We start from the raw sequence: 18665 nt of genomic DNA on the forward strand, positions 1-18665 counted from the left end.
TTATTGAGCTTTGTACCACGATTGTTTATTAGGAAAAATTGAAAAAGCAACAAAGTCTAAGCGGTAGAAGTTATAGCAGTATTTCGGAGATCACCACATCTCTTCATCAGACTTCTTTTTTTCTAGACTTCAGCAGGGATCAACCTGCGAATTCGATGTCTCAAAGTCAGAAGCGTTAACCACTGAGCTATGTATATCCCGTAAACTCTTGTTGCTAATTCATTTTCCTTATTCAACCAACTACTATCAAGTGCAGCTAATTTGCCGCTATTTAAACTCGACAGCGTGGTTGTTGTTGTCAATTCTATACATCCATTTGCTTATTTTGCTTTTTTGTATAGTTTCAGGCAGGCTCTTCCTAAACTATATATTTGTCAATGTTTTTGTGGCTTATTAACATTTTATTTTTAATATTTTTATTGAACTTTGTACCACGGTTGTTTATTAGGAAAAATTGAAAGAGCAACAAAGTCTAAGCGGGTTCGATCCCTGCTGAAGTCTAGAAAAAAAGAAGTCTGATGAAGAGATGTGGTGATCTCCGAAATAGCTGCTATAACTTCTACCGCTTAGACTTTGTTGCTCTTTCAATTTTTCCTAATAAACAACCGTGGTACAAAGTTCAATAAAAATATTAAAAAACAAAAAATATAATCGATAATTGCATGAGGCTATTGCCTGAAAATTTTAAAATGTACTTAGTGGCATTGTGCTACTATGATACACGGCGAGTAATCAGTTAACTTATGTACAGTAGACTGCATCACTCCCCATACAAAAAAAAGCGGTACTATTTTTCCACTGGAATTGTAAAATCTATTATATTTTAAGACTTCCGTTAAAATATCACGGAAATATATTAAGATTTAAGTGAGTTGGCCCGATTTGAAAATACCTCCAAAAATCGAGCTTTTTTATTAATAAAAACAGTTTTTTTTTTTTAATTTTTTGTGAAAAAATTACCTAAGATGACTGAACAGTTTAAGCTTAAAAAGTTTGCATAAAAGTATTAAAAAAAAATTTCTACAGAATCATAATAATCAGATTTTTGATGCTGTTTTTGCACTTTTTTCAAAGACTGGTTTAAGAAAAACTTAAATAACTCAGCCAAGCCTTTCCCAATGTAGACTTATGAGGTATCATTGGTATGGTATTTTCTCACTCTTTTAATTTCTTTGCGAATAAGCTCATTCAAAGAATGAAAGAGGAAGTTAAGAAACGAGTGTCATTCCATGTTGAATTAAGATGCGTTGGTATTGAATAAAGAAAAAATTGGGACGTGAATGAGTTTTTTTGCAAAGGAATAAAAAGGGCGGGAAAATACCTTTCCACTGATACCTCATAAGTCTATATCGGTAAAGTTTTGGAGCAGTTATTCCAGTTTTTCTTACACAAATTTTTGAAAAAAGTTAAAAAACAGCATCAAAAATCTTATTATTACGATTCCGTTGATACAATTTTTTAATATTTTTATGTAGATTTTTTTAGCTTAAACTGTTTTGTCATCTGAGGGGATTTTTTCCAAAACAAAAAATCCTTTAAGAAACTATTTTGATTCATAACAAAATCCATTTTTAGAGGTATTTTCAAACCGGTCCAGCTCACGTAAATCTTAATATTTTTCCGAAATATTTTGGTAGAAGTCTTAAAATATACTAGGTTTGGTAATCCCGCCGGAAAAACTGCAACTTTTTTTGGTGATGCAGTCTAATGTACCTACAGTTGTCGAAAAAATTATAGCCGCACCAAATTTTCACAAGTCTTAAAATAATATTTTTGTTTTATTTAATTTTGGTTAGTTTTTATAGTTCATTCCTAAACAACATCCGTATAAATACAAGTTTAAAGGCAGTGTCACAAGATTGGGTATTTGCCAAAATTTGGTGCAAATCGTATCCCAAATATTTTTCTTTATCCCAATTACGAAAATTAATTTGTTGAAATTTTTCAATAGAACATCGCTGTATTGTACCAATCTTTTGACTACAAAAAAAAAATGTTCCAATTTTTATTATTTTGTACCAATAGCCCAATATAAGAATGTACCAATCTGTATAAATGTACCAATCGAGTGTCACTGCCCTAAAAATTTATAACAATTTAAAAAAAAATTCAACAAATTTTCGTAAAAATTTCGAGTTTTTTAATTAGATTCTGAGTATGCAGATTTGTAGCCCATTGAATTCTAGTAGAATAGAGTAAAAGTTTCAAATGGCTAAAAACTACGATCGATTTTTTAGAATTTTTAAAAAAGATCGAAATTTGCACGAAAGTTTGTTGATTTTTTTTTTAATATTGCACAAATTTGGAAACTTGGATTTACACGGTTTGTGTTAAAGAATGAACTATATTTTATAAAAAAATAATCAAAATTAAATAACAACGAAACACCTACATGATGGTGGCTTCGATGGCCGAAGGCGGGAGTGATATAACTGGTGGCGGACCAAGCAATGCCTGGTCTGAGCCATTTATGGTCAAATGGTCAGATGCCTCATTACCTGGCACCCAGAGTAAAGCAATTTAGTCGAGACTTACATTGCCGAACTAGTTTGGAAGTAGTTGTAGTGCTGGCCAATGCCTTAGGTGCAGCTTGGCTGTCACTGCAGATACGAAAAATCCTTCCCCTCCACCCGTTTTCCACCATGTAGTCGATGACCTTGAGGATTGCAAATACCTCAGCGTGGAAGACCGAAGCATAATCCACAAGAGAAAAGTGAAGCTTATTACCATTAACTCCGATGAAGACCCCATATACTCACCCAGAGTCAGTTTTGGAGCCATCACGGAAGATTCGACAGTGTGTGAGTCTGGGCGCCAAGTGCTGGTATTAAACCAACATTCAGCCTCACACATGCATGTGACACGTTTATTTAGCTAATTTGATCTTTTCCACTGCACACTTTCTAGAGCATCTCGTCTACTTCAGTCTGAAGTTTACGCTTGATGGCATACAGGTTTGATGTATCAGCATCAATTAAGTAGTTTTTTCACTTGATTAAAAATGCAAATGAGCCCCGCATCTCAACGGAGCTACTTAGTGGAATATTGGTGAGTTCATAACAGGTTATAAGAATATGATTAAGCAAATCTAAGCTTTTTACTAATTAAACTTTTAATTTATTTAATGAAATCTAGCTACACTACAACGTGAATATCGTTTCATGTAATTATTCGTTCATATGCTCTTTATCCGTTGAAAACCAAACTTTTGTTGGAGATCTTACTGTTAATAGCTTTTTAACTGAAGACATTTATAATTGAAACCTACAACATGAATAGGCGTTCCTGTCATTTTTCATGCGTATGCCCTTCAACCATTGAAAAATGAACTTTTGCTGTAGATCTTACAACGATGATGAGTATTGCAGAATCATATTTAAATTTTAGCGTCCCCTAGGAAGCGAGCCCAGGTTCACTCAGTAGAAATGCAAATTATTGAAGAGCTCACGTTGGTTATTCACCATGTTGTTGTATTTCCACTTGTCTGCATTCTTGCTGCTTGCTGCTGCTGTAGGCAAACTAAGGCGTGCGGCCGTATTGGTGGCGGGACTCGAGGCGAGCGCTTTCTTGTTGACCGCCATAACCCGCATTGGACTCACATCCTTGGCTAAGGTGGCTTTCGAAGCTGAACGATGCTTTTGAACCATTTTGTTGAAGGTTTGATTCTTGTTTTCTTTGAAAAATCTATGAAGTACTAGAAAAACTTCCGACTAACTAGAATACGAGAGATGACGGGCTGTTCAATGAACAGTCAGCAAGGAGAGGTTTGCGGCGCGTTAGATTCAAGGAACGTTTTGTAGCAGCGTAAGTAAGGCAAATTCTAGACGATTGCCACAATTGGTGGTACGCGAGCCGCCTTGTTTGGATGAAAGATGTTTGGAAAGGCTAAAAGGAAATTGAATTAAGAACATTTAACATGGATTTATAAAGAAGTATGCGGACGTAGTCACGAGTATGAATGTACAAGAAATTTCAAACTTACCTTAAATTGTTAAGTAGTTTCGCTTTGGTGTCTGCTCGGTTATTCATTGACACACAACTTTATTTGACATCGGTTAGGAAAATTTACCAATGTTAACTTGTATTTGAAAACAAATTAGAAAAATATGTTTGTGAATGTATAATTTTTAACTGGTATAATCTCCAGTAGAGATTTTATGTTTATTTCGTCGCTTTTTGATTTTGTCGATCTGCACACTTTGACTTCATTCAGTGAAATGTTTTGGACGCGGTTCCGTCGCTCGACTTATATACCCTTTTGTCATGTGTTCGTGGCGTGTTACATTTTAGTTATGAAACGAACCCGAAGTCGATTCTCGAAAACAGGTTTGTTGTTTTTTGTTCACTTGTTTACGTGCGAAAATCAACGGACTGCAGGCACGAAAATATTTTGGTGGTATTTTTTTGGAAATCACCTGTTTACACGTGACAAAAATTTACCTGTTTTATGTATTATCAGGGGGATATTATTTTAAAACTTGCCGCTAATTCGGGGTCTTCTAGTTATAATATAATTTGTTTGGGCTTTGCTGACTAATTTTTACAAAAAAAGCAACATGTTTATAGAGGAGGAGGCTTAATACGAACGTCAACAAATTAAAATGCATGCGCCAATTAGAGCTGGTTTTTGAAATTAATTACATATGGGTGTTTCCATGAAAATGTCAACCAGGACTGAAAAAATAAAAACAAATGAAAAGGGTTTTTAAGACGAATTAATAAGAGTAAAATACTCGAATTTTTATATTATAGAATTATTTCAGCTTATTGGAATTTTTAAACTCAAAAATTTAAGAGTAAAACTGAATGTCTCTTCCACTCAGTTTTCTCTAATGAAATGAACTATTTTCTCTTTCCTATTAACTAAATTAAGAGATTTGAAACATTACAATTATATCTTAAAATCAAATTTGCAATAACAACTAACTATAAAAATAAGAAAAAGGAGAAGTTAGAGCTCGAATAACGGTAATATTTTGATTTGCTTCTGATAATATTCTAATGTCGCGTACGTTATGCAAAAACATTGTTTGTCTATGTCATTTGTATATTGGCAGTCGCACGTAATGCAGATTACAATTCTTAAGCGAGAATTCTTCTAGTTAAAGATACACAGTAAAATTTTCTTTCCAACCGAAGTAAAAATATATTTTATTACCCTTTAAAGTTTGTCGCATACGTTATTGTAAGTACGAACATTTCAATCAAATGCATCAAAACCAATATTAATTGCAAATTTTCCATTTAAATTATTTAGAATACTTGTAAAACAATGAAACGGTGGCGGGAAGAGTTCTCAATAAATACATTTTATTACTTACGAGAAAAATTGTCGCGTACGTTATGTCGCGTACGTTTTTTTTTTTTTTTAATATAAAACTAGCCAGAGATAATTTCTCTTAAAATATGAAAGGATTGTAAAGGTACATTATTTAGCTTAGTTTAGGAATTTTTAAAGAAAAGAAAAACTCCCATGATTCGCAGACTTTCGCATATATGCGTGTTTCCATGAAAATGTAAACCGAAAATGCAAGCAAATGAATTCAAACGGCTTTATAACTTTAAATTTCGTATTCAGATGGCGGAAAAAGGTTTTGAAAACGCGAAACGGTGGAGAGAAGAACTGAAAAAATTTAATTTAGTATGTGTTACTAGTAAAAATATTGTACGTGGGAAAAATCTGTCGCGTACGTTATGTCGCGTACGTTATTATAATTTTTTTTAATAAAAACTAACCAGAGATAATTTCTATCAAAAAATGGAAGGATTGTAAAGGTACATTATTTAGCTTAGTTTAGGAATTTTTAAAGAAAAGAAAAACTCTCATGATTCGCAGACTTTCGCATATATGTATATGTGCCTTAAAACCACTTCTTTTTTTGTCGCGTACGTTATCACCTGGTTTTGAACGGATATTTTCGAGGCTGCTTATTTTTTTCTCAAACATAGTACCCTTTGGTTGCAACATAACCGTAATCTTTTTTTTCAGTAACTTCTATTTTTGATAGATTTACGTTACTCTATAAGCGTACGAATGTCGCGTACGGCAGTATGGAAACACCCATATGCATGTTTGTAAGCATATACAATATCTTTTTTACTCGAGGGCAGTTCGATACGCTTCTGATATTCATTTTTTGATTTTGCAAGCAGCTTTGATTCTTATACCGGCCGTTGTGTGAAAGACTACAGTTATTTTCCTTCCATATCTTTGGTAAATGGTGTTAGAAGAATTCGAAATCTCACACAGGACTTCCTATTTATTTCTTAAAGAATGTAATTTTTATGTATATAATAATAGCTAACCTGGTGCACTTCAAAAATTTCAAAATTACTGTTCAAATTGAATGTATTAATAACGTAAACTTATAGCAGTACTCGCGAATAAGTATGATTTGGCCCTTTTATTTTGAAAGTTTTTTGATAGTAATAATAATATCTTCGTTTCTTTGGAACAATCGGCAAAAGAACGCTGACCTCGGGTGAAATTAAGAAAAAAAATTCCCCTAAACACTTTCCTATCAACAATTCATAGTAGAGCAGTTTTTCACCTAAATAATACTACGCTTCAGATCGTGAATCTCTTAAGCTGATGCCAGACAAAACTCTTGCTTCGCTTTGCGTAACAGATTCGCTTGGACAGATAAGATGAATTCCATGAAAATGCACAAAGCATGCCAGATAGACCGTAGCAGCTGGAGCGCGAAGCGAAAAGATGGCCAACTCCTATCTTTTTGCGCGCGTTGACAATCAGCCGGTTTAATATTTATTTTATTTCGTCCGAATTCGAGTTTTCATGCAGAAACATAAAATTTAGTTACATTGCTGATATTTTTAAAGATGAGTACATAAAATCCACAGCAATTTTGACGTGTGAAGAAGCAATACAAAATTGTTTTCTTGGCATTCATTGTGGCATACCTTTTGAGTCTGGCGCTTTGCTGGCAAAATTATAAATGTCGCGCAAAGCCACATGGTTTTATCTGGCACCAGCTTACCGACCTTGCTGAGCTCGGATAAACAGCCGAGTTTGTTGGTGGCTTTGCATACATTTCGTTACTTTACCGAGTGTTCTATTGTAGCTGCCTGTAAAAGAATGCACCTTATATTAGCATTGTTTGCCAAATACAGTTGGATACCTCATGACATATTCAGCTTAAAAGTTGAATCATAAAATGAATGTGATATGAACACTCAAACATTTGCACTTATATACACATATCGACTGCTGAGTGGAAGATCGACCTATATCGGCAGCCAATTCGAGTACGCCCTATCTTGAAAAGTTTTTTGAAATAGAGCGTTTTCGATTTGGCTGCCGAGATAGTTCGATCTTCCACTCAGCAGTCGATATTTTTCCTTAAGAAAAGAAATGTACAAGGGTCGATTAAATTACGAAACTAATAGAAACAAGTAATTTTCAACTCATATACAAATTTAAGAGTGCCGTTAATTTCTTTATGATCCAATGCGCCCCACGCTTTTCATTTTCAATCTCATAAATGGTTTATAATAACTTTTGCTAAAATTTCAAAATCAAAAGTTATCAACACAAATAGGACTGAGAAATATTATTTTCTACTTTTTAGTCCATTTACAAAAGCGTTGTATATTAAAAAGTTTTTTTTTATTATTTATTTAAATTAAATTCTAAAAATATTTTTGAAACGATTTTTTTGCCCGATGTATGTACATAAGAAACAGTTGCTTGTATCCACATCGTGGAACCACACCAAACATGGCGTCTAGTAAGTACCCACCAGTACTGCTGGAGTCAATCGCTACTTTTGAACCGCTACTGCACCGACTCTTAGGTAAGTAGCTACTCTATTAACCCGTGGTAGTGCACATGGTAGTGCAGAGTCGAACCAGTCGTAAGCAGAATAGCGAAAAACTACGACAGGGGGCGCCCATAAATCACGCAAGTGACTACTTTAGTAACTCCCGGTAGTACAGAGAGAGCCGATGGTGACTACCGCCTAGGACATTGCCTTGTAAAAGTAATCGATGACATACACTGCAAGTAGTCGGTTGGTAATTAACGGTGTTTATCAGGTAGCTACCGGTTCAGCAGTCCTGTAGTCACTCCCCGTACTGCAGGGTAATGACTCTCAGTTATACATACATACATCTCGCACACCTATGTAGATCTAAAGTGCGATGAACTCAAAAAAAAGTCTAAGTTCGGAAGAAGCCGAACATTAAATACCCGGCGCAAGTATTAAATATATGTTTTTCACCTTTCCGAAAGCTACCGCTACATGGTAAGCCGGGGCGTATCAATTTTGAGAAAATTCGCGTCCTTAAATTTCGAAATATTGAAGTTTCAAGCATTTCTGAAATTTACCATTATATGAAAAGCAGAAGTAATTTTATTCCGATTCCGATAATTTTCAACGTTTTGCTTTTATGTGGCAAACACAATAACCATACCGAGTTGGGTACAAATTGCGAGAACGGTTACCGAGATACATATATGTGATCATAAGTGGGCGGCGCCACGCCCATTTTCCAAAATTTTATTATAAACGTATTTCTTGGTATATAATTGTTGCAAGCATTAATTTTGAATAAATTAGATTTAATATTTACTGATTTATGGAAGATTTTGTATTTCTATAAATTACCGTTATATGGGATGTGGGCGTGGTTATTGTCCGATTTTAAAAATTTTCGGCCATTTGGTATGCTGTATCAAGGTCAACTATTGTGCCAAGTTTGAAAGAAATTAGTTCAGCGGTTAGCAAGATATGGACATGTAACCATAAGTGGGCGTGGCTACGCCCATTTTCCAAAAAATTATCATAATCTTATTTTTCGTCTAAAATTTATTTTAAATATCAATTTTGAGTGAATAATCTTCAGTAAATAGTTACTAAAATATGACAGTTTTCGCATTTCTGAAAATTACCGTTATATGGGAAGTGGGCGTGGTTACAGTCGGATTTCGCCCATTTTCAATATCAACCTACCTTGGATAAATGGAAACCTACGTACCAAATTTCGTTGAGATATGTCAATTTTTGCTCGAGTTATCGTGTACACGGTGGCGGCCGCTGTGGTGTAATGGTAAGCAGTGCGCGCTTCCACTTCGCAGCGCCTGGGTTCAAGCCCTGGTCAAAGCAACATCGCAAAAAAATTTAGAAAAAAGGTTTTTTATTAACAGCGGTCGCCCCTCGGCAGGCAATGGCAAACCTCCGAATGTTTTTCTGCCATGAAAAACAGCTTCTCATAAAAATACAATCGCCGTTCGGAGTTGGCGTAAAACTGTAGGTCCCTCCACTTTGTATGACATCAAGGCGCACGCCACAAACCGGAGGAGAAGCTCGGCCAAACACTAACATATGTGTAAGCGCCAATCTATTGTATATAATATATCGTGTATACGGACGGACGGACAGACGGACGGACAGACAGACATGGCTTAATCGACTTCTCTATTCATTCTAAGCATTTATGTATACATTTGTCTATATCTATCCCGATTCGTTTTGGCTGTTACAAACAACCGTTATGTGAACAAAGTTAATATACCCTTGTGCACAAGTTTCATTTCATTTCATTTCATTTATTAAACAAGAACCATTAGTACAAAAATTCGCATTAATTGAAATTAATAACACATGAACTTTAAGCTGCCTCTTGTTATGAGTGGAATAGAATTCCACGTTCTAATAGCACTGATAAAAAATAGTCTAGTCGATGTTATAAAGTTATAGTTGGGTACAATAAGGGGATTTGAGCGCTCAGACTTTGGGAATATTAACTTCTCATAGAGGTAGAAGGGTGTCTTTGTAGGGATTAGCCGGAACAGAAAAATACAGCTTCTTGCCTTTAAGTAGTCTTGAATTGCACATCCTAACAGACTTGCCCTCCATTTCGATATGAGATCAAACTTTTTTAATCCGTACACATACCGAGTTACATGATTGAATACTACACTGATCTTATGAGCCGATGCAGAGTCTAGCTTATTATAAACTAGCTCGGAGTAGGTAATAATAGGAACTATAAGTTGAATCGCTAACTGCCGTCTTGTGCCTACTGGAGTAAATTCCGCAGTTTGACGTAAGTTTCTTAGCGCACCATAAGCTTTGGAAACAACAGAATTTATATAATCCTTGCAACTTAAGCTCGAATTAATGACAAATCCCAGGTTTGTTATTTTATTTACATATTCTAAAGGTTTATTTCCAAGTACTATATGGGGTATTGTTGTAATGTCAAGTTTCTTGGCGATTGGTAAAACAAAAGACTTTCCCGAGTTAAGGCAAAGACCATTTCTCTTAGACCACTGCTCAATGGCAGATAGATCATGGCTAAGTTGACGAATTATTAAATCTTGATTTTCAAAATTATTTGAAAGATATAGCTGGATGTCATCCGCATAAGCATGCATTCTTGCAAACTGGCAAACACGAAAAATGTCATTGATAAATAAGCTAAATAAGAGAGGCCCTAGAATTGACCCTTGGGGAACTGCTGTCGTAAGCTTTTCAGGTTTCAAGGTATTCGTACCAACCCTAACGCGTTGATGTCTGTCTGTAAGATAGTTCTTCAGAAACTTTAATGAGTTTTCATCAAACCCATAATAGCATTTAAGCTTATGACATAATATTGAATAGTTTACCGAGTCAAACGCTTTTGAAAAATCCAGTGCGCTCGGGTATAAAAATTAAAATTAGGACGATTCTGTTGCATAAATCAATTCATAAGACTTACCTCCAATTAATGCAAATATCTTTTTCCTCGTGATTATATACACCAACAAAAAAAAACTACTGTTATACCAGATTTTGTATTAATTGCTTTGAATCTGTACGATCGCGAAGCAGTTATATCAAGCCCTAACCGCCAAAATAACGTAAGCGCCATTTTTTTTTCAAAATTTTCCTTTTGATGCAGAAATACATCTAGATGCCCTAGGAATATCTCTGCATCAAAAATACAATTTTGAAAAAAATGTCGCTTACGTTATTTTGGCGGTTAGGGCTTGATAATTCCCTATCAGAATTTTGAGTTAGCTCACTTAAGATCTACATAGGTGTGCGATATGTTGTAATATTAGATCGCCTATAGGCGCTGACAGGAAAATACTTAGTATAGGCAAAGCCTAGCTTCTATGACAGTGGTTTGATAAAAAAGCTTTCATAATTACTCTTGCACATTCCAAATTCTTTTCGTTTGAAAAATTACATGAAGGATTTGGAATTTTGTCGCATTTGCGTTTGGAAATATGTTATTCCTTATATAAAAAATTGGGTTTATGTTAAGCTTGGGTAGTTCTTGAACTAAATAAAGTAAATAACTACTTTATCTCAATGAACTAGTTCACTAGTGCGGTCTTTTCATTGAACTAAAGTTGTCAGTGCTCATATTCCCATTTTGGATCGCGATCCAAATATTCTCGGCACGAACGTATGACGTAGATCCCCATCTTTACAGATACGTTTTAAAACGCTTTTGTATTGTTGCTACTTCAGTTCCTTGCGAACGATTTTTTCGGGGGGGCAGGGCAAATATTAAACTGGCGTAGAACGCTTTTAAAATCAGCAATATGTATACATATCGTACAAATCGTGTTAAAGTTTTTGTTTCATGTCGGTACTTTAAATTTATGCATTTAAAAAGAGATACACATTTTCCTCCCCTAATGTGTGCAAATTTACACACCGTGTTGATAAAGTTAAACACTGTCTGTTCAGTATTAGTATTAGTAGTTTCTGGTTGAAAAATAAACACTATTCAGTAGCAGTTTTACATGAACTTTTTAGAGTGCAGTTGAAAGCATTGATTTGGGATAGATGAAGAACTAGTACTATGCCTCTTCGAGCTGGTTCGGCAGGAGTTCTGAACGAGTTTGATTTGCTGCAGGGTAGCTTTGTGTGCCTTTAATGGTGGTGCAATTTTTTCTTTTTATATTTTCTAATATCTCATATCTACAGTAGTTCCTAAAGATTTCTTTTAATTAATCAAACAAGTACTGTGTATAAAAAATTAAAACGATTTCAATTTTCATGAATAATTTTAAATGAATTCCGATAAACTTTGGTAAAGATGAGTTTCAAAGCATTTTCGAAATTATTTTTCTAATGTTACAAATAACTTTTTTGATTTCTTTGAATAAATCGACCATAGATATGCGAGGACAGAACAAATGACCTGTTGTGACATGCGAACAGACTAGAATGCTTTGCATTATTGAATGTTTGGGATGCCTTTTTATACTAAGTCCACGGTGATTTTTTGCTTAGGTGAATGGAAGGACGGACAGTTAAAATAAATAAGCATCGGACTTGCTATGTAAGGCAATGTTGTTGCGTGTTCATCTCCCTGTCCGTCTGTCGGTCGCATTGACATTCGATTTTGACCAACTTTTTGAACAAACCACAAGGGGTAAAGGTATGATTTTTTCCTAAATGTGTATGAGTGTATATACATTTGTATGGCTTGCGTGTATGAATTTGTTGGTCAGAAAATGGCTGATGCAATGCGACTGGTAACTTTCATCAGTTGCTGCGGAATAATAACAACATTACCACAATAACTGGGGCCTTCTCTGCAAATAGGTATATACATATGTATGTATATGTATATAACTATGTATGTATGTATAAAACTATATATAAATATACATATGGACATTAGACCGCGTCATAAAAATAAAAATCCTGCAAAGCGACCGGAATAAGACTCAAATTTTAGGATTTGGTATAGTAATGATCCTCCATGAAGCTCCCCTCTCTACGACAATTGTGAGAGGTCCCGCGTCTAGCTTTTAGTTTTCCCATAGGAATTACACGTAAGAAAATGAATTCTTTCCTGTTGAGGTCAAAATAATTTTCTAGGAGCAATGAAAACGCTGGAAACTGTAAGAATACATTGAGTACATGCTATTTAAGTATTATGCAGGCTCAGGTTATTTACATTTCTAAATTATCCTATTTTAATCCCTTGTCCTATTTGTATCAAATCTAGTATATACCAAAAGCTAGACGCGGGACCTCTTTCAATTATCCTAGAGAGGGGAGATTCATGGAGGACCACTACTATACCAAATGTAAAAATTTGAGTTTTATTCCCGTCGCATTGCAGGATTTTTATTTTTTTTTTTACGCGGTCTAATGTACATACATAGATATTTGCATAGTACATAGGTATTTGCGTTTCATAATTGCGTATTCGGCTCATAAAGTGTGTACTAATTCCTTAGAAAAATTTCATGTTATTCCGATGGTTGGATCTTGGAAGATCGGGAAAATATGCTTATCAAATATTTTCGGCACCTTAAAATTAATTTCCAAATCTTTCTCGAAAAGTAATGAAAGTAATATTTCTTTTGATATTGATGACATTGGGGCCCTGCACCGACACGAGCTGCTACGGGCCGTTGTTGAAACTTTGCATCATATTTTTCACTTTGTGAGAAATTCCACCAGCGGCCAATGGCTGGTTGCTGACTGGCTGGTAGCAAAGCAACGGCTGCGACGCAAACGTGCCGAAGTTGAGCAGCAAAATTTTTATTTGTCTACATACTAAATATCACTGGCATACTTATTACCCTTTCCTCGCACGCCCCCTTTCGCAACTGTGGCTAAGTAAAGTGCTAAACCTGTTGAGAAACTGATTTGCATTTGTTGTTTCAACGAAAAATATGAGACGCGTCAAATGCTCAGATCGTATACATACCTACCTTCTGACTGCCCGAAGTCACTCCACTTGGCGCACAACGACTTTAGAACCACGCTGCACCTGTCTGAGGAACCGACTGTCGGCGGCTGACTGCAATAGGAGGAGAATATTTAAGAGCGCTGCAATGCACGGGAGCGCGTTAGTAAGGTTTTACAAATCAACTTAGAGGGTCGATTGCAGTGAGTTTGAAAATTGCATTTCCATAATTGCACTATCACTAAAATCAGAAGGCTAATTTTGCCCAAGAAAAGAAAGTGGGTTTTACAAAAACTTGTGTACCACATAAATCTGGCTGATATTCCTCTGTACCAAGTATCCATAAGAAAGTACCGTTTATCCTACAATTACTTCAAATAGATGACCATTTGTCAAATAGATTGGTGTCAATGCTGAGACCCTCGCCAACTGATACCAAGCTGAAGCTTCTAAAGTCCTTGCAGTAAGTAAACACATTTCTATACATTTCTGAAAATTCATAATACAAAATTATCTGAAAACTATCGTTATTGTTCTCGTTCTTACAGCTTATCCAAAAATCTCGCTGTTAGCAAAGGTTCGCGCACCGGCAATACCGCCAACAATTTAGAACTTAAGGTTCTAACCCAAATCCAACACGTGCCGTGAACATTAGCGTGGTCTGTGGAAAACTTGAGATTTCGAGCAACACTTTAGTAGACTTCAAAACAAATTGGCTATTTGATTTCCTCCTCAAAAGAAGAATATACGTCCGACTTTGCACCCTTCGTTTAATTCATCAACATGGTTTACACCGAGCGTACCGAACGTTACATTGAACCAACCGATCAGTGCAGCACCAGCGCTGGTAGCAGTAAATCGCATACCGCCTCCTCCAAATACTCGAAGGAGCAGCACTCCTCGAGCAATTCAAGCGCCTACAAGAATTCGAGTTGGGAAACTAAGCAGCCGCCTTCGGAGGATAAGTGGAAGTATAATAATATGGTACGCAATGATCGCGAAAAATTTAACAGCTTACATTTTTGCTAAATTACATTGGTATCCGCATCCTGAAACACACCCGAATTTGTGTCCCCACCAAATACATATGTACATACGTAAAGACAGATTTATATACTGCTAGCTGACTGTGCACAATAAAACTTGTCCGCTCATTCATTTCCAATCCCCGCTATAATACTGCAATTGCATTCTATTCGAAGTTGTGAATAGTTGAGTAAGAACCTTACTAATGTGATCTATAATTTTGTGATTAGTTGATACATTTAAGCATTTGTATGTTAATTCGTATGGACGTTAAAATCCCCAGAGGGGTGTTGGCAAAATAAAATGAATATATACATTCATACATATGTACATATATACTTATATAGTAACAATTAAAAATCTACATTAGGGATGTGCCGGGTAAAGGGTAGATAAACGGAAATACGTCCTATCCTATACTCTAGAAATTTTAGTTGAAAACCTTTTCCAGAAAAAAATTTTATTGTATTTTTAACCGACTTCAAAAAAGAGGAGGTTATCAATTCGTCGGAATTGTTTCATTTATTTTTTTTTATGTATGTTACCGCATAACTTTGGTTAACCGATTTCTATCATTACTTTTTTAAACGTTTTCATCCGATTTCAAAAATCAAACACGTTTGGAAAATAGGATTTATATACCTTTAAAGTGACGTATGTATAACAATCTATTGTTCGACTTAGACTGTTGGGAGTTTTCATGGGGTAAAATAAAAACTCCCATTTTTTTCATTTTTTTTTCATCTTTGAACATCGCTAATTTCAAAATTTTTTTTGAAAATTACCAAACATGTAGTACTTATTAATTTTCGAACAAATTGATATCTCATTTAATGAAATCGGATAAAAATTGTCGAAGTTAGGCAAGTTTCCTAACTTAGTTAGTTAGGTTATTTGACCCTTGTTCTTGGCCCGTCAATAAATCCCCTCTTCAAAACAACAAGTTCGAAAATAAAGGTTTTTTTTAATAAAAAATTGAGGGCTCAGGAACTATAGGAAACCTTTTCTCATATTGTACTCGACCCTATCTACAAAATACACTAAGTTTGTTTTGAGTGTATTTCGCGATTTCTTTTTTGTCGCGCTATGTAATTGAATTTAAAAATGTTCATGTTTTTCATAATGAAAACAATCTTTTCCGCATTAAGGGGCAATTAACTATTTCTATTTTCAACTCTTTCTGATTTCGCTGAAGAAGGTGGTGTGTAGATTGCCAGTTTAAACACATTAGAGATTTTTTTGCAACTTTGCTTCCACCAATCCATTTCTAGTTCATAAAGCGCTGATTTTTTCATGTACGGTCACTGCCTAATCCGGCTACGCGGTGGTCCGGACACAGTTGTAATTCGCAAACGGCTACAAACCGAACAATTTGACATTTTTTACTCTGTTTTGTATATTTTTGCTAAATAACGGCATTCCTCAGCAATTTTTCGTCCGCAGTTAAATATGTATTTATATGGCCAATTCTACAGGAAAGTAAACCAGTCCGATTTTTTCTTTCTTTCAAATATTGAACATATTAGTGATTATTGGTATTCACTATATCTGTCAGCTGCTTCTGACACTGATTCTTATCATGTCCAACCATTTTGTGTTTAATATTTTGCTCCTTTTGTCGAAGGATTTTTCACAAACCTAAGAGTTTTCGATACTTGAACAAGGAAAAGTACAAAAATATAAGCTTTCCTTGATTTGTTTTGGTCGATTAAGCTCTGAACGATAGAAAATAAATTAGTTTAACAGGATACCTCCCAAGTTAGCGAGAAAGTTGTTTAGAACTCCTGTTAAGTCGTAATGAAATGTACCGCAAATGTTAAGTGTAACGTAGCCAGTGAAAAACTAAAAAAGTTGTTTTTTGGATACTAAAGTACCCTTTCCAAAAGGATATATGTATAACGTGTTTTCTTAGTATTGTCGATATCATACTGATTCCATATGGAAAAAAAGAAATCATAGCTGACTTCGTTGCACAATTACCTAATAAATAAGTGTAACGTGGTCAGAGCTTTTCTTTTTATTTAAACATTTTTTTATTGACTTGATAACTATTCTCATTTTAGCAATAAATAATAACACATATTTAAGAAAGTCTTTTCATGAGCAATTGCGAACTGAGCATTATAGTGCTAAATTTTAATAACTATTCTATTGAAATAAAGCGGAACTAACATTTGTAAAATATCCTTTGAAATCTTTATCTCTTAAGATTTTGCCTATACATTTGCCTATAATTCAATTAGATTTTTTGCCCATTATACGCGATTGTGCTCATAACACTACAATTTTCTAGAGTCCGATACAAGCCTACACCAGACTATGAAGAGTTTATAATAATAATAATAACAGATTGGCGCTTACACATATTTTAGTGCTTGGCCGAGATTCTTCTCCAAGTTGTGGCGTGCGCCTTGATGTTGTCACGCAAAGGGGAGGGACCTACAGCTTTACGCCGACTCCGAACGGCGATTGTATTTTTATGAGAATCGCCGAGGTGCGACCGCTGTTAAGAAAATACCTTTCTTCTATATTTTTGCGATGTTGCTTTGGCCAGGGATTGAACCCAGGCCCTGCGGAGTGTAAGCGCGCACTGCTTACCACTACACTACAGCGGCCGCCGGAAGAGTTTTTAAGTCTATTTATTTTGATTGTTTTGTTTATCGGCCTTTAAATTGTAAACTGATGTAATTTTTATTTTATAAGCTCGAGGCACAGAGAATACATAAAACACAGGTTTTAGTTCTTTGTTTCTTAGTATCGATATTTCGACCTCAATCTGAGGTCATCTTCAGGAACTTTTAGTTGTCGGTCGACCGGGAACAACTAAGAGTTCCTGAAGATGACCTCAGATTGAGGTCGAAATCTATATATTAATACGCTAACATAAATTTTGTCTCCGTTCGTGTGGCGATTCTACCGAACCGATTTCAAAACCAAGAACACCGTTGGAAAGGCATTTTTCCGTAGATGAGCAGAGTTTTTATGGTTTCACAATTGGTTGAAAATTACGGCCAAAACCGTCGTTTGAACATTTTAGAATTGTGTATACATGTTGCTGCAACATGTTCAATTTGACATGTTTCGCCTGTTGTTTCACTACACATTTGAAATTAAGCTCTGAAATAAAGATAAATATGAAGATGAAGAAATAAATGATAACAATGAAGTCAAAAAAAAGAAGGCAAAAGTGAAGATAAAGACGAAAATGAAGACAATGACAGATACATAAGAATTAGGGTAACTAAAAGGGTAAGAACATTTCTTGAATTTATGAAGTGAAACTTCTTTAGCGGCAATTGGTTGGTTGGGAGTAAATTGTCAAATTCAAGGGGAATAATGCACATGGAAATAGTTCTCAGCGGTTTAGCGGTTTGAGAATAAAAACAAAAACAAAGATGCCTAGAGGTACAGGCAAAAACGAAGATCAAAGTAAATTTAAACACTTTAAGGTAAAGGTGAAGAGGAATATGCAAAAATAAAGATAAATATGAAGAAAAGGATGAGGATGAAGATCGATATTGTTATCGATATACAACCCGATATTTTTATCGATATAATAATCGATATTGCTATCGATAAAATAATCGATATTGTTATCGATACTGTTATTGATTAAATAACCGCTATTTCAATCGATATAATAATCAATATAATAATCGATATTGTTATCGATACAATAATGGATATTGTTATCGGCATAATAATCGATTAAATAATTGAATTTGTTATCGATTTAGTCACTTATATTGTTAACGATATGTACAACAATCGATACTGAAGATTGTTGTATTTATCGATGAATTAATCGATTTTACAATCGTTGTATTTTTATATCTTTATGGATATTGTTATCGGTATTTTTATCGACACAGTTAACAACAGGGTTATCGATATACTAGTCGGAACATGGAATCTGATCACATTACATGGCAACACATCACACGATATTACATCACATAATATGATATCAC

At 34.9% G+C, this 18665-nt stretch overlaps 3 protein-coding genes across 4 annotated transcripts; 1 reads left to right on the forward strand and 2 right to left on the reverse strand.

Moving 5' to 3' along the window:
• Positions 1–3108: 3108 nt before the first annotated feature.
• Positions 3109–3658, reverse strand: LOC108359360 (uncharacterized). Its single transcript, XM_017611195.1, has one exon. The coding sequence runs from the start codon at positions 3645–3647 to the stop codon at positions 3417–3419; it is 231 nt and encodes a 76-aa protein (XP_017466684.1). The 5' UTR covers positions 3648–3658; the 3' UTR covers positions 3109–3416.
• Positions 3659–3764: 106 nt separating this feature from the next.
• Positions 3765–4198, reverse strand: LOC108359361 (uncharacterized). Its single transcript, XM_017611196.1, has 2 exons — positions 3983–4198; positions 3765–3885 (listed from the first exon to the last, which is right to left on the reverse strand). The coding sequence occupies exons 1-2, from the start codon at positions 4027–4029 to the stop codon at positions 3783–3785; spliced, it is 150 nt and encodes a 49-aa protein (XP_017466685.1). The 5' UTR covers positions 4030–4198; the 3' UTR covers positions 3765–3782.
• Positions 4199–13670: 9472 nt separating this feature from the next.
• On the forward strand, positions 13671–15016 carry LOC108359362 (uncharacterized). Of its 2 annotated transcripts, XM_017611197.1 has the most exons (3): positions 13735–13754; positions 13792–14131; positions 14217–15016. In XM_017611197.1, exon 3 carries the CDS (start codon positions 14452–14454, stop codon positions 14695–14697), a length of 246 nt encoding a protein of 81 aa, XP_017466686.1. In that variant the 5' UTR covers positions 13735–13754; positions 13792–14131; positions 14217–14451; the 3' UTR covers positions 14698–15016. The 2 variants fall into 2 exon arrangements, with proteins under 2 accessions (XP_017466687.1, XP_017466686.1); XM_017611198.1 differs by having other exon boundaries at positions 13671–14131.
• Positions 15017–18665: the final 3649 nt, after the last annotated feature.

The sequence above is a fragment of the Rhagoletis zephyria genome, unplaced genomic scaffold (genome assembly GCF_001687245.7).
Source record: "Rhagoletis zephyria isolate East Lansing unplaced genomic scaffold, Rhagoletis_zephyria_1.1 Rzeph_scaffold_00378, whole genome shotgun sequence".
Lineage (NCBI taxonomy): Eukaryota > Metazoa > Arthropoda > Insecta > Diptera > Tephritidae > Rhagoletis > Rhagoletis zephyria.